This window comes from Zootermopsis nevadensis, unplaced genomic scaffold (assembly GCF_977971745.1).
Source record: "Zootermopsis nevadensis isolate Lab colony 2312 unplaced genomic scaffold, Znev_1.0 Znev_ptg000010l, whole genome shotgun sequence".
NCBI lineage: Eukaryota > Metazoa > Arthropoda > Insecta > Blattodea > Termopsidae > Zootermopsis > Zootermopsis nevadensis.
In genome coordinates, this window is record NW_028259142.1 from 8636003 (window position 1) to 8651167 (window position 15165).

Genomic DNA, 15165 nt, shown 5'->3' on the forward strand with positions numbered 1-15165 from the left:
GCGTTTATCAATATAGGTCTCCCTACGCTTTCTTTATTCGTTAAGTACGTCTGATGTTTTAGTTCCTTACATCGCTGTTCAGAGGCCAATTTTCTTGGCCAGTCATCTATCTACGTCCAACCCAACCCTTACAAATCTTCGTCTGCTTTTTTCCCCTTCGCTTCTTATTGAATAAGTTTTTCTACGTTTATCAATGTAAGTCTTACTTCGCTTTTCTTTATTTCTTAAATATGTCTGATGTTGTAGTTCTTTACGTCGCTGTTCAGAGACTAACAGTTCTTGTTCAGTCAATTATATACTTCCAAACCCACCCTTGCAAGTCTTCGTTTGTTTTCTTCTGCTCTTCTGTTCTTGTTGAATAAGTTTTTCTTCTTTTATCAATGTAACTCTCCCTTCGCTTTTCTTTACTTGTTAAGGATGTCTGATATTTTAGTTCTTTACGTCGATGTTCAGAGGCCAACTGTTCTTGGTTAGTCAACTATCTACTTCCAAACGCACCCTTGCAAGTCTTCGTTTGTTTTCTTCTGCTCTTCTGTTCTTGTTGAATAAGTTTTTCTTCTTTTATCAATGTAACTCTCCTTTCGCTTTTCTTTATTTGTTAAATAGTTCTGTTGTTTAAGTTTTTACGTCGCTGTTCAGAGGCCAACTGTTCTTGGTCAGTCAACTTTCTACGTCCAATCCCACCCTTGCAAATCTTCGTCTGTTTCTCTACATGTGTCGTTAATATGGTCTCGATTATCAATGTAAGTCTTCTTTCGCTTTTATTTAGTTATTAAATAGTTCTGATGTTTTAGTTCTGTACGTCGCTGTTCAGAGGTCAACAGTTCTTGGTCAGTCCACTTTCTACGTCCAACCCCACCCTTGCAAGTCTTCGTTTGTTTCTTCTGCTCTTCTGCTCTTGTTGAATAAGTTTTTCTTCTTTTATCAATGTAAATCTCCCTTCGCCTTTCTTTATTTGTTAAATATGTCTGATGTTTTAGTTCTTTACGTCGATGTTCAGAGGCCAACTGTTCTTGGTTAGTCAACTATCTACTTCCAATCACACCCTTGCAAGTCTTCGTTTGTTTTCTTCTGCTCTTCTGTTCTTGTTGAATAAGTTTTTCTGCGTTTATCAATGTAAATCTCCTTTCGCTTTTCTTTATTTGTTAAATAGGTCTGTTGTTTAAGTTTTTACGTCGCTGTTCAGAGGCCAACTATTCTTGGTCAGTCAACTTTCTACGTCCAATCCCACCCTTGCAAATCTTTGTCTGTGTTTCTACGTTTAATGTTAATATGGTCTCGTTTATCAATGTAAGTCTTCTTTCGCTTCTCTTTATTTCTTAAATGTCTGATGTTGTAGTTCTTTACGTCGCTGTTCAGAGGTCAAAAGTTCTTGTTCAGTCAACTTTTTACGTCCAGCCCCACCCCTGCAAATCTTCGTCTTAAAATCGATCATAAGGCCAGTTTTCATAAGTTTTCGTAATCGTAATATATCGAATGAGTATCAGTTTACATTCGGGGGGGTTAGTTTCAAGTGTTCTAAAAGTTCGCTGCGTTTTAAAATCTTAAGTAACACACTAAACCAACCCCACCTTTGGGGGGATTAGTTTAGTGTCTCATTCAAGTGTATTAACCCTTGAGTAAGAAACTAAGCTACCCCCCCAATGGGGGTTAAAACACTTGACCAGTCTTGTTTTCTTTTCTCCTCTGTTCTTACCGAATAAGTTTTTCTACGTGTGTCGTTAATATGGTCTCGTCTATCATTGTAAGTATTCTTTCTTAAATAGGTCTGATGTAGTAGTTCTTTACGTCGCTGTTCAGAGGCCAACTGTTCTTGGTCAGTAAACTTTCTACGTCCAGCCCCACCCTTGCAAATCTTCGTCTTAAAATCGATCATAATAGTTTTCGTAATCGTAATATATAGAGTATATGAGTAGTATTATTAGTATCACTTTACCTTGTTGCAGTTGTTGGATTTGGTACTTAAAATAGTTGATAACTTCTTTTTTCACTTTTCTGATGTTTTAGGCCAACTGTCAGTCAATTTTTAATAATGCAACGTGCTGCTTCTGGAGCAGTGATAATGCGACTGGCTTGGTAATGAAGCGTTATTTGTTTACTCGGCATTGTTGTGTTGTAATCGGCATTGTTGTGGTCCACAACAATGCCGAGTAAACAAATATCTGTTGACATTGTTGATGACGTAATTTATTGAAGACAACGACTGATCACAAATGTTTATAGTACTAGAGCAGGGCACTCCTTTCGGGACGCATTCTCTAATATGATATTTTACTTCCTTACTTCGCTGTTCTTAGTCAGTTAAATTTCTACGATCTAGTATTCGATGAAGACGTATTGTTGCTGTTAAAATACTATGAGAAATAACGGAAGGAAATTTTTGAAGGCAATATACCAACACAACAAAGAGAGTAAAGAAATGACGTAACATATTGTATTCTATGAATTTTTCGAATAATAAGAGTGCTACACTTTTACATTTATCGATAAATTTTTTAGATTTTTTAATGCGATTATCGTCGAAGATAATCCATTCATCGTTATAACGTCGCCACGCCTTGAAATGTCCGTCGTTTCCAGTACCGTTAATGTCCACAAATTCTACCGCACTTTGCAATTTCCAATGTTTTCCATACATTAATTGGTTGTTTTGTCTCATTCTCATTATTTCAAATGTGCGTAGTCCATTTAGAGTCAATCTATTTATTTCCAAAATCATGTACTTTTGACGGTCACCAACAACAATTTCTGTCGTTCCACGTATGTAGTGTTGTTGACATTCCGTACACGTTCCGTTCACATCTGTTTTGGTTTGATACTCCAATAAGTCTTTGAAGTTTATCACGTTCGTTTGTGGTAAGTTCATGAACAATATTTGGTTTTTATAACGTTCCTCTAGTTGATGACCATTTCTACATGTTTTTGTATTCACCGTCTCATACTCAAACATGTTTTGCATATCAATTGGTAACTCCTCGAATATGTTGTAAACTGTTTCGGACACACTTTGAAAATCTCTTCTTAAATGTTCTTTAAGGTTTTGTCGTATTGAAATGACATTATGTAAGTTTTGAGGATGACTGTATGCGTTTGCAATCTCGTAGATCAGTTGTGCACCATTGTTGTCGCCCTCGTAGTCATTTAATATCATTTCTTTCAGACTTTCAACGAACGCAGTAGTTGAATGCAACATGTTTATTGAGGAATTCAAGAAGCAGTCTGATCCATTGGCATTCAAGAGTTTGAAATGTTCGATAGTTGGTAAAATTTCACGTGTAATCGTCGTTTCAATCTGCCTCACTCTCCGTATAGGCTGTTCATCCTCTGTAACACTTATTGTTCTTATATTCCCTTCAACTTTTACACGTTTAACTGCATGTTCAACTGCTTCACTTTTAATTTCGTCAAGATTAATTTCAATTTTTCGCTTTCCTTCTTTTTGTTTAATGTCCTGTGTTCTCCTGCAACTCATACTCTGTTCGTTCAATATTTCTCTGTAGACAACGTTTTTAATGAGATTATTTTTTCGTCCCTTTTTTAGATAGACAAATACACAATTATCGCTTGGTGCACGTGAAAATGCGACGTAGATTTGTCCATGTGCGAAAGCATCCTGTTCCAAATAAATGCCAATTCTTTTGAACGTTTGGCCCTGAGCTTTGTTGATAGTGATTACGAAGGCAGGCGTTACGGGGAATTGGCGTCTCCACATAGTAAATGGGTATTCACTGTCACAATATAGTTTTATACGTGGAATGAAAACAATTTCCCCGCAATGATCTCCCGTTATGACCATACATTGAAGGAGGTTGTTGGTCATCTGCTGTACTAATAAATGTGTTCCGTTAACTAATCCTTCCCAAACGCTTAAGTTACGTACCAACATGACAATAGCGTTCTTACGTAGACGCAAATTATGTGGGGGCAGTGATCGTGGTCGCAAAGTGTTTAAGTATTCGGGTGTCACCATTTCACTGAAATTTTCTTTGTCTGAGTCTTCGACACCATCAATGCTCGAGTACATTCGCTCAGTCTTTTCGTCGAGTAAGTCAACAACTGTCTCATTTATTTCGTCGACGTCACAATTTCTTGCAGCAAGGATTGCGGTAGTTTTGAGCATTTCGATGTCATTGTTTCTTATGATACCTCCGCAAATCTTTTCGACTAAATCGTCCGTACAAACCATGTTTTCAGGCACTTCTACCATGTCGTCGTGGTCGTTGAGCCGTCCTTCGCCGAGGTCGAGTAAGAATTTAGTCCATTTTATAGCTTGGGGAGTGGCGCGCATGTTTTCATACAATGACGTGACCTTAAAGTGTTTCCACAAAGTCGAATATTTTATTGTTGAATACAGTGTTGACGTTTTGTTTGAATTGCGTAAGACAGGTAAAATCTGTCTAAAGTCTCCACCGAGCAACATAACTTTACCTCCAAAGGGTAAGTTACAACGTGTGAAGTCTCGCAAAGTTCTATCGAGTATATCCATACAATACCGTGGTGCCATTGGTGCTTCGTCCCAAATAAATACGTCTGTGTCTATCAATTCTTTTCCTCTGTTATCCGTTATCGAAATGTTGGTGTTAGAGTCAGGCAAAACAGGAACGGGCAGCCCGGCTACTCTGTGGACAGTGTTTCCTTTAGGCAACAAACTTGCTGCGATACCTGTATAAGCCATCGTAGTGACTTTCTTTTGTCGTCCTACTAACAAATGGTACAATGTTTTATATGTGTAAGTTTTACCGCATCCTCCTGGACCATCAATGTAGAAGTACGGGTTTTTGACAGTTGGTTTTCCGTCTATATGATTAAGTATTATGTCAACGATTTCCTTTTGTTTCTTGTTCAATGATTTGTACATTTCTCTACCAATTCCAATGTGTTCATCAACAGTTAATTCTTTGTTACTTACTGTCTGTAATTTTTTAATTTCCTGAGGCAGTGTTGGAAAGTCCTTCAAACTTTTCCCTTCAATAATTAACAATTCATTAATATTAGCATGAGCTTTGTCACGTGCGTCAGAGTCAGAAATTTTATCTTGTTTTTTAAAGTCTTGCGCCATTATATCGATGAAATCATTGAAAAGCTCTTCGGGGTGCAATGGGTGACAATGCATTAGAATCTGAACAAACAAAACACGTAGCTGATAAGGCATTTGGTAGATCGCACCTTCTTGCATGCAACGTTTCCATTCAGCGTCATCTTCGATTAGTCCACGTGCTAAACATGCTTCTGTGAATGTTTGGTAAGTGACATTGTCGTAAGTCTTTAAGTCCTCATAGTTTTTTGCGCCTTTCACATTCATCAAAAGAACACAAAGATGGAATGTGTCTTGATCTCTAGGGCTCACACTATAAACGCGTCCGATTGTGTGTTTACCATCTCTTCGTGGAAACCATGACTTCTGTTTCTTCAAGTTCGTCTTTTGTTCGTATTCGACAGTGGACGCTCCCTTTTCTTCTTCATCATCGATACCTTTCATTTCTGTTCTCCACGTATAGTGCTTTTGAATTTCGAAATAATAATACTTTCGTGCGTTTTGGTCTTGTTTGTTCAATTCGAAATATTCAAGGAGCATTGTTGAACCGGCATTTGCTTTTCGAATGTCTTCGTATGAAGCTTCTTCTCCAAATTCGACGGTTTGTTCGTTCGGCAAATGCACAGGTAGACGTATGATTGCATGACTGCGCCTGTGCATTTCATTCTCAAGAATGCGATGTGCTGTTTCTGGAGCAGTGATCATGCGACTGTCTTGGTAGCTGGTGATCTCGTCGTAGTGAAGCTCATCTCCTTCGATGATTGTATAGTTTGTCAAATCACCACCTTTAAAAGCATATTTGAATAGGTACTTTACTGAAGTAATCGATGATACAGACTCAACATTGATGTGACAGTTTAATTCCTGCATCAAATACGGACAGTATGGAACAACGTCTTGATTTGTTGCAAAAAATCCATTTTTTTCTGAGTAAGTGCGTCCATTATTTTGTCTTTTGTAGATTGGATAACCGTCTTCGACGATTATTGTGCAAGAAGAATACTGTTTGGGAAAACCTTTAGTACACTCATTTCCCTTCATGCAAAACGGACTACATTGATGAATCATGTTACGCGTAACAAAGTCGTAAAGATTTGGTTGTGTTTCGGGGTCTGGTAGTTCAGAGCAAATGAATTTGTCAACATCTTCATCAGTCTTAATTTTTGATCCTTCTTGGAGATTTAAAAGGATATGTGCATGCGGAAGTCCTCGCTTCTGAAACTCAACTGTGTACACGTAAGCAAGCGACTTTCCCATAACTGAATGTTTGGTCAGCAAATCCATCAAGTGATTGAGTTTCAACTTGAATACTCTGTCAACGAATTCGGGTCTGTCTGGTGGTGTTTCGTGTGGTTCGAGATTTTCGCAAATTTCGCTCCAATTAGGATTGGTCGTAATGGTGATGAACAAACACGGCGTGCCGAAATCAGCGACCATTGCCATTGCGTCTTGGTACAGTTCCAACATGTATCGTGGCGATCCAACGAACGATGAGTTCAAAACTTTAATGCGCCCGAGTTTTTTCTTCTTTTCTTTTGCAAGCTTTTCCAAGTTTGCTTTCAAACTACTGCACTTATCTACACGTTTACCTTGTTGGAGTTGATACCTCAAGTAGTTGATAACGTCTTTCTCACGTTTAATTTCAGTATCAATCAAGTATTGTTGGAAAAGTTTCCCACTTTTTGTGATTGGATTAAATTCCTTTTCGCAAGTAGCGATTCTATAGCGAGCGAACATTCCTCGTGTTAGACGATCAAGAACTTTAGCATCTTTCAGTTTCAGGTCTTTATGCCATTGCATTGTGCCGTAAGGAAACAGAAGGGGATAGACAAAGGGTTCAACGAATGGATTCATTGTCGAAAGACGTCTGAGTCTTTGCTCCTTGGTACTGTAAACAACAATATACGAATCAGGAATGTCACCGTCGTCGGCTTTAGGACACACAACAGCGACGTCATTGCTCCATTTCGGATTGTACCTGTTTTTGTCGTCTCCAGGAAGCATCGACATAACCAAGTTTAGCTCCGGTTCAGACTCGTTGTTACGCTCAGCGTTTTCTTTTTCAAGCTTGTATTGGTAGTTCATCATGCGATAGGATTCTGCGTGGACGTTAATGCGCGAAATTATATTAGTTAATTTCGTGACAATTTCTTCTTTGATGTCATCTTTGGTGTCGCCTTTCGAATTCTGACGTGCATTTTCGATTCTTTGTTTGACGGCTTCTTCTTCGTCGATCATGAACAGTTGACCAAAAGTTGAATTCTCATTATCTTTCGGAAAAGATGCCGCATTCATGTTATAATAAATTTGGCCATGCAATTTAAAACAATATGGCCCTGGTCGATTAATTCCGAAGTCCATGAGATTCGCTTGAAATGATGCGAATGCAAGCATGTTGTTGTAAACACGACATTTGTTGCGAAAATGTCGAAGAGAAAAGAGTTTTCTAAGTTCATCAGGATATTCAGGCAACGAATCAAGCACAACCTTTCCATGTGCACAACAATCATAAAACGATTTACTGGAACGTTGAGTCGATTCATCGAGCCAGTGAAGCGCTTTGCAATGAATACATTCATAGTTCATAGGTCCGAGATAATGTTGTTGATGTTCGTCGTTCATAAAATGTGCTGCTATTAGCAGTCTTCCTCGGTTCTTCATTACTAATTTACTTTAATATCTAATAATTTTCTTTTCAGCGTCTTGTTTTATTTTCTCCTCTGTTCTTACCGAATAAGTCTTTCTACGTGTGTCGTTAATATGGTCTCGTCTATCAATGTAAGTTTTACTTCGCTCTTCTTTATTTCTTAAATAGGTCTGATGTAGTACTTCTTTACGTCGCTGTTCAGAGGCCAACTGTTCTTGTTCAGTCAACTTTTTACGTCCAGCCCCACCCTTGCAAATCTCTGTCTCAAAATCGATCATAATCATAATATATCGAATGAGTATCACTTTACCTTGTTGGAATAGGTACTTCAAATACTTGATAACGTCTTCTTTCACTTTCCTGATGTTTTAGGACAACTGTCAGAAAATTATCAATAATGCGATTCCACGTGCTTCTTCTGGAGTAGTGATAATGCGACTGGCTCGGTAGTGAAGCGTTATTTGTTTACTCGGCATTGTTGTGTTGTACTCGGCATTGTTGTGTTCCACAACAATGCCGAGTTTGTTTATAGTTGACATTGTTGATGACGTAATTTATTGATGACAACGACTAATCACAAATTTTTATAAGGGGAAGATAAATAGTAAAAAGAAGAAGATAAGAAAGATAAGTAAGCTCACAATAATGTGTCCATCCTTTGTCAGATTGACGGAAATAAAGTGAGCGCCATGAAGCAGCGATGCTCACCAGTCGTAGGCAATGAAATTTATTCGATTTATTTTGAATATATTGTTACAGAAGTTACTGTACAAAAGAAGTGGAAATATTTAAGGGATTATTTCCGTGTAGAACATGTCGAAATTCCACAGTCACAGTCAGGAGATGCTTCCAACAATATACGGCCAACATGACCATATTATAAACAACTGCTCTTTCTGAAAGAACAGATTAAGAATAGAATTTCACAGGCAAATTTACAAGCCACGCAGCCAGACAGCGAATCTAACAACTGCAGTGCATCTTTTGTTGTTGATGAACCTTTTCGTCCAGAGACACAGGAAGAGGTTCCTGTGTCGCCAGCATCTGCAAGTAAATTTACTGGTGAACAAGTGGAATGTGAGCCACGTATTTCACTATCGCAAGCGGCCCAAAACAATACTTGGAGAAGCATTAATAAACGTCGAACAACAGAGACTTGATTACCTTAAAGAATTAAAGGAAGGAAATAGCACTAGTCTTCCAATGAAAATGTAAGCTTTTTCGAAAATTTACTGCCTCACGTTGGCAAAATTACGTCGTGGAGAAAACTGCATTTTCGGTGCAATGTTCAAGACTTGTTACATCCGTTTGCTTATGAAAGACCTAAAAACAGCCCGACGTACACGACGAGCATCCCTTCTCCCGAATTTACCCAGCATGCGGATTCATTGTCTGCGCAGCCATCTGGAACAGTACACACAGAACCAGTTTAATTCGACCCTCTGGTCACAGATTACAGTGGAGAGTTATCTTCGCACACGAAAAGTTTAAATTGAGATTAAATTAAGACTCATTTTACAGTTTTCAGTTGTTCAGTAAGCTTACATTTCCGTTTACCACAAGCAATCTGAGTTTTTAACAATCATTAATGTTATGTAACTCTGTTCAGATAAATGTAAAATACGATTCCCATGTTCAGCATTTCAGTATTTACATTCGGTTGAGTTATACTATAGTCGACAAATACCAGTCTCTGAAATGAGTGAGCTGGTATGATAAGCCGGAAACAAGAGTCACTATGTACGCCCTCTGTTTCTGCCATGCTACCCTCCAGCGACCTGCTAGGCTACCTTCTAGGCTCCGTCTTGTACGTACCCTAAGCCACCTGGCTGGTACGTGCAGAAGAATTTATTTCTAGGCCCACCCTCCTATTAGCTTCTAGTAAAACTTGTGTGCTCCTCATTATTGTATTTATAACGTTACCAAATAAATGAACATAATTAGCATATATCAATGCCTGATGTGTCCCACTAACTTGCAAACCCTTTCGCTTATTGTGGACTTCCCCGGTGGCCATTCTAAATGGAAAATGAGACATATAAATATTTACCTATACAAATTTTGCTACAGGATTCATTTAAGCACAATTTTATTAGACGTCTGGTGAAGTTAGTAAACGCTCAGCTATTCCACACCCTGTTTTCTAGTTTTATAAAAAGAATAAACGGCCATTAATGTGTTCAGGACATATTCCCACTGGTCCTTCCGCTTAGCAAGATAAATGTAATCATAAAGTTACTGATATCCTACTTCTAAGTGTCATTCGAATATCATCATTTCACCTATGTTTCTAGTTAGTGGTCCTTTCCGTCCATAGTTTAAATTAAGTCTTCTTAGTCTTTTTATTTCCTAACTCGCCATTCATGCTACATATCCCATCCATCACATTGTAATCGTTCTCTCTTTTATCTGTTTTTGTTCCGGTTATTTGTTGGGCGACAGTGGACCTCTTGTTATCACGAGAGATGGTTGTTCAAGGTGGCTCCAGCCAGGAGAACACGTAAACTGTTCACTCAGGTTAGTGTAACGGCCGGACTCATACAATATATACAAAAGTAATAAACACAAAGCCATCATTAACGAACAAAACACTCAAGATTTTAACGTATTATTTAACCTGGAGTTAAACAGGAGAAAGTAAATTTTTAATAGTTGGCCACTCTGATTTCAAGCTTATATATACCCACGCATTCCAACTGATAGTCTCTCACCCACCGTTTTGAAGTTCACAGGTATAGACGACGCAACTACAGCTCGCCGCAGACCAGCTACGGCACCGGATCACCGGATAAATAGCTAACTTCAGAGTCTATTCCTATGAATAACAACATTTGGTGCAGTGTCGCTTATAATACTTTTCGTCAAATTTCCTATTTATTTTTTATTTTATAAATCAAGTTCGAGAAATTTAATTAAATGAACTGATTTCCGTGATGCCACTCATGATGACCTTTTGAGGTTGAACTGCGTATGGCAATAGTGTCTTTTTTATAGTGTTAATAGTTGTTTGTGTGCTTATTTATATTCTCAGTTTTAAGGTTTTACCTTCATATTTGAAGAGTTCTCAGTTAACACCATCCTATATAGGTTATTCCTGTTCTTCAGTATCTAGCAAAGCTAATTATACTTCTTCCATTCTAATTGCATCCAATTTCTTCACTGTATGAAGTTTTGAAAACTTTGTAGTTTTTTCCGCTTTGGAACGGTTTGCAACGTTCTAATTATTTTCTTTTTGAAAATGTTGAGTTCTTCCTAATTTTGAACATCCTCTCTCGGCCGGGCACAGTCCGTCCTTACCCTGTCTCTGCAGTACCTGGTGTCTGCAGGACCCGAAATCTGAGAGACCCGATCGCTTCTTACACGTGCTCTCATGGACCCGTTTTCTGCCAATCAGTTATAGTACCACCACGCTCTAAAAACGTGATCAGCAACAGTCACCCCGCACTGCATTATATGAAAAGTTGTTACTGCATCAAATGCATCTTTAACTCTTGCAGTATTTCTCGAATCACAGCCAAGTACTGAGTAATTCGTTCTCAGTTAAGGCCCGTTTCACACTGTCGACCGGTCGCCGGCGACCAGTCGCTGAACGACCTCTAGGTAGAAAAGCTAAGTACGAGCTTAATCTCGATGCACACGAGCGGGAAAATGCCGCGCGTGCTCGCAGCGAACTCGCAGCGAGGAAACCCGTGACAGTGCACACGTAGCGTCATCGCTGCGAGCACGCCGAAAAACTCTCACCAGTACTAGATTGGATGGCAACCAAAATGGATGTGTACAGAAGAAGACGTGTAGTGTTTGCCTATTTCGTTTATGAATACATCCTTAAAAAACGCAATAGGAAGTATTGGACACACCCGTTGTTAGTTCACGGCTGTTAAAAGGGGCGTTCGTGACAGTTTTTTATAGATTTAAGAGAAGATGTAAACAAGGTGTTGAAAAAAATTAATGGGAAGAGGTTGTGGAATTGTTTGACGAATTTTTATCATTATAGTGATCTCCCCGACGTCCATACTGCTTGACTGCTTCCAAAGTACTGAGGCTGAGGCCTCTGTCTGCGCTGGTCGTCCTGCTGGTCTAGTCGTTTGGTCACTGATGGTTTTGTTCGTTCAGCGACTGGTCGACAGTGCGAAACGGGCCTTAATGTGTCTTGTCCTTTTTACACATACAAAAAAGCGTCTTTATGACGGGTGGAGTATTAGTTGCAGATGGAATGGAAGATTTTGTGACTTGACGTTGATTACTTGAATGGTATTCAAGACTATTCATAGCTAATTTGCAAGTGGATGGTCCCCTAAGCATAGTGTATGTTAACCAGTTGTACATTATTTGAAAGAAGTCACCAAATCGAATGTACCAACATATTTCGAAGCAAAGGAGTGTAGTGAATTGTATTTTGTTACCGATGTAAAAAATTTCCAGGCATTAAACTCAAAACGTGGTTCGCTGTAATTTCAAAGAGTTTAGGTCGTAAGTAACAATGCGTTTTATTTTCGTGTATGGTTTATTAACGATGCTTCTTCAGTAGCTCAAACGATAGAGTGTGGAATGAGAGGATAATAGTGAATTGGAAGGGATGTGGAAGGAAGCGTTCGTGGCATAATTTAGGGTTCTCTGCCGGAATTTGCCCGGAGTGACCGTGGAAAACAACGAAAAATTCCAGTCAGGACATCCGGTCTCCGGACCTAGATTTCAACCCGGTACCACCCGAATACGAAGCAGGAGTGCTAACCACTGGAGCACGACGTCCGGGACAAAACATTCACATCAAATTGAGAACGGATAAACAAAGCGACCCATCGTCCCTTGCTGGATTCACAAAATTTCCGCGTACGAAACGCATCGCAGGAAAAGCTAAACAGAGCCTCGTCCTAAATCTGGCGTGCGCTTGCGCTATCAAAATTTTGTCGCAGTCGAATGCCTTGACTTTTCAAAACTACGGGCTACTGGCGGGAGACTTTTTCTTCGATTTCATTCCGGAGTTTGAATCCAGAGATAAATGGTGCAGTGATTTTGCCTGGAGGTCTCAGCGACTTAAGGGGGGAAACCCTTCGACTAAAGACCTCAATAATTAAATTATACCTTGGCATTTGCCTTACAACTGAGAAAAATCACGGAAAACCTCAGTCAGGTTAGCCGAATTCCCGGACCACTCGTTGTGCCGACTTTACAGGAACAAATTCGGCTGGCATGCTTAATGTCAACCCCCTCCTCTCGGTTGCTCACGGGTGTCCTGAGTCAGCCATTGGCCGAAATATTTGCCTCCCGAGTTGCCGAACAATGGGTTTTCAGCCGCATTAGAAAACTTTGAGATAAATTGTAGTTTCAAGGCTCTGTTAACCGGCATTGCGTTTGGCACGCTGGAATGGCGTTTCCTGGCACGGAAAGTTGTCTTGCGCTTGTGTGGGACTCCGTCCATAGTTCTTTTATTTAGTTTCCCACCGATCCTAACACTTATTTTGAAATTGACAGAGCAATTCAATAAAAACAATTTTCACAAATTCCAAGTTGATTGATATGCTAACCTCCCCATCAGCAGCAGTAGCACCTGCTTTGAAAAGTCAAGGCCTTTCACCATGACAAAATTCCGGTTAACATGAGCCAATTATCGTCACAGCTTCAAGGGGCTATTTACCGTTTCCAGCAATGCGTTTCAAACGCATGAGCGGTGTTGCCTAGCAACAGACGCTGTCTTAGGCTTGCGCAAGAGCGCTCACTTAATTACATTTGTGGTTGAGTGGCCCACTTCAACCGCCTTGAAAATGGCAACTGTAGAGTGTGACGAAACGTTGCTTAACATCAAACGTTCGACGAGGTTCTCACCAGAAAGTCGAAGCTGTACATTGAATTACAGCAGCGAAAAACTTCAGAATAGAGGTAAAAATGTAGTTTTCCTTCCAACTGCAGGCAACACTAGCAGTAGGATTTCAGGTTTTCAAGACCGGGAATCTGAAGTTGGCTGTATTCTGGGTTGTAGCGCCGTGTAGTCTAGTAGAAGTCTCATCAGGGCGATGAGTCATTCATCGTCCTTATGATGGAGGCAGCAAGGACCTTTGAAACGTCTGTAAATTTCTACCAGACTACACGGAGCTACAACCCAGAAGTCAGCGATGTTCATACGCTAGCACTGTTGGAAAATTATATTCAGCAAGCAGAACAGCTGACGGAACAGAGCTGGGAGGCAGAAACAACAATATGAAAAAGGAGATGTAGATTCTTTTATTATTAGCGTCGAAAAACCTCTGAGAAAGAAATGGCTCTAAGAACTCTCATGTCCCATTAGAACGAACATTCATAGTATTAATCAGTAGCTAAAGCTGGTTTCATTGCAAATGACGCGTAGGTCCTCCACATTTTAATTGCCGCATCTTCCTTCATGTATAAAATGTTATCAGGTACCCGGATGACGATCTTAAGAAGTTCGAGTCGGAAGCAATGACACGTATTTGATGCTTGGAGACAGATCGGCAAAAAACAACAACATAAGTTTCAGAGAACCAGTGTGATTTCTTAAAATGTTATGGGTTCATAATAATATGGCGAACACGCTAAATCTCACGTTTATGGGAATTAGAACGGAATCATTAAAAGAGAGACGCGGAGATCCGAGAAGTTGAGGAATGAACATAGAGTGGTGCAAGATGTAACAAAAGACTACCAAACAGCTTTTGTAATATTGTCAAGAGCAATGTTCATAAAAATTTCAACATCTGAAAGCCGGAAAGTGGCGTTTTTATCAGCTACCTCACGTTTCACTTGTGAACATACCAATTCGATGGGGTTATATTGACAATGCAATTGCGGCAGCCTCACAACAGTATGACCACGAGTGTGAGCGATAGCATCAAGATCATAACGCACACATTTCGGCTTTGTCAATCGCACCATGCCCAGTAGTTCAGATCGAGTTTGGTTCGGGTCATATCCAATATTCTTTCCTGCCAACCACGACACGATATCGGTAACTAGCGTTATCTATCACGATCACAGCTCTCTGAATATTTAGTTCGTCTAATTTATTTAAGAACTGAAAGAACAATTTCTTAAAATCACTGGCGTTCATATCAGTATGGTAATAAGGATCTGAGGACTTCTTCCTGGGCCGCAAAACTAATTTGCATCCTTCGGGGAAGCAAGATATCCCAACGTGACAGGCAATTACTCTTCCATCTTCCTCTATGGGCACTTGTAGACCACTCCTATAATTCGAATCTTGTCATGTTTTGCTTCGAAAATGATTCTGATTAACCCATGTTTCATCCTAATAAAACATAATGGACTTTGTTGCTTCTGCTCTTGGATACCTAATGTTGTGCATTTTGCGCAGAAAAATAATTCTGGCGGTTGCAAAATCTGTCTTTTCCATCAAAACTTTTCTGCCATCAGTCTTAGCCTTACATCTAAACCCTGTTGACTTTAATATCCTCCACATTGAACTAATAGATCCCTGAAATTCCAGTTTAGCCTTCAGTTATTTTAGAGT

The 15165-nt window shown here is 39.6% G+C and overlaps 1 protein-coding gene across 1 annotated transcript; it reads right to left on the bottom strand.

Moving 5' to 3' along the window:
* Positions 1 to 13956: 13956 nt before the first annotated feature.
* Positions 13957 to 15153, bottom strand: LOC147874217 (uncharacterized; the record flags this gene model as incomplete). Its single annotated transcript, XM_087346071.1, has 2 exons — positions 13957 to 14657; positions 14971 to 15153. Coding segments are annotated over 2 exons (504 nt in total), but the record flags the coding sequence as incomplete, so codon positions are not given.
* Positions 15154 to 15165: the final 12 nt, after the last annotated feature.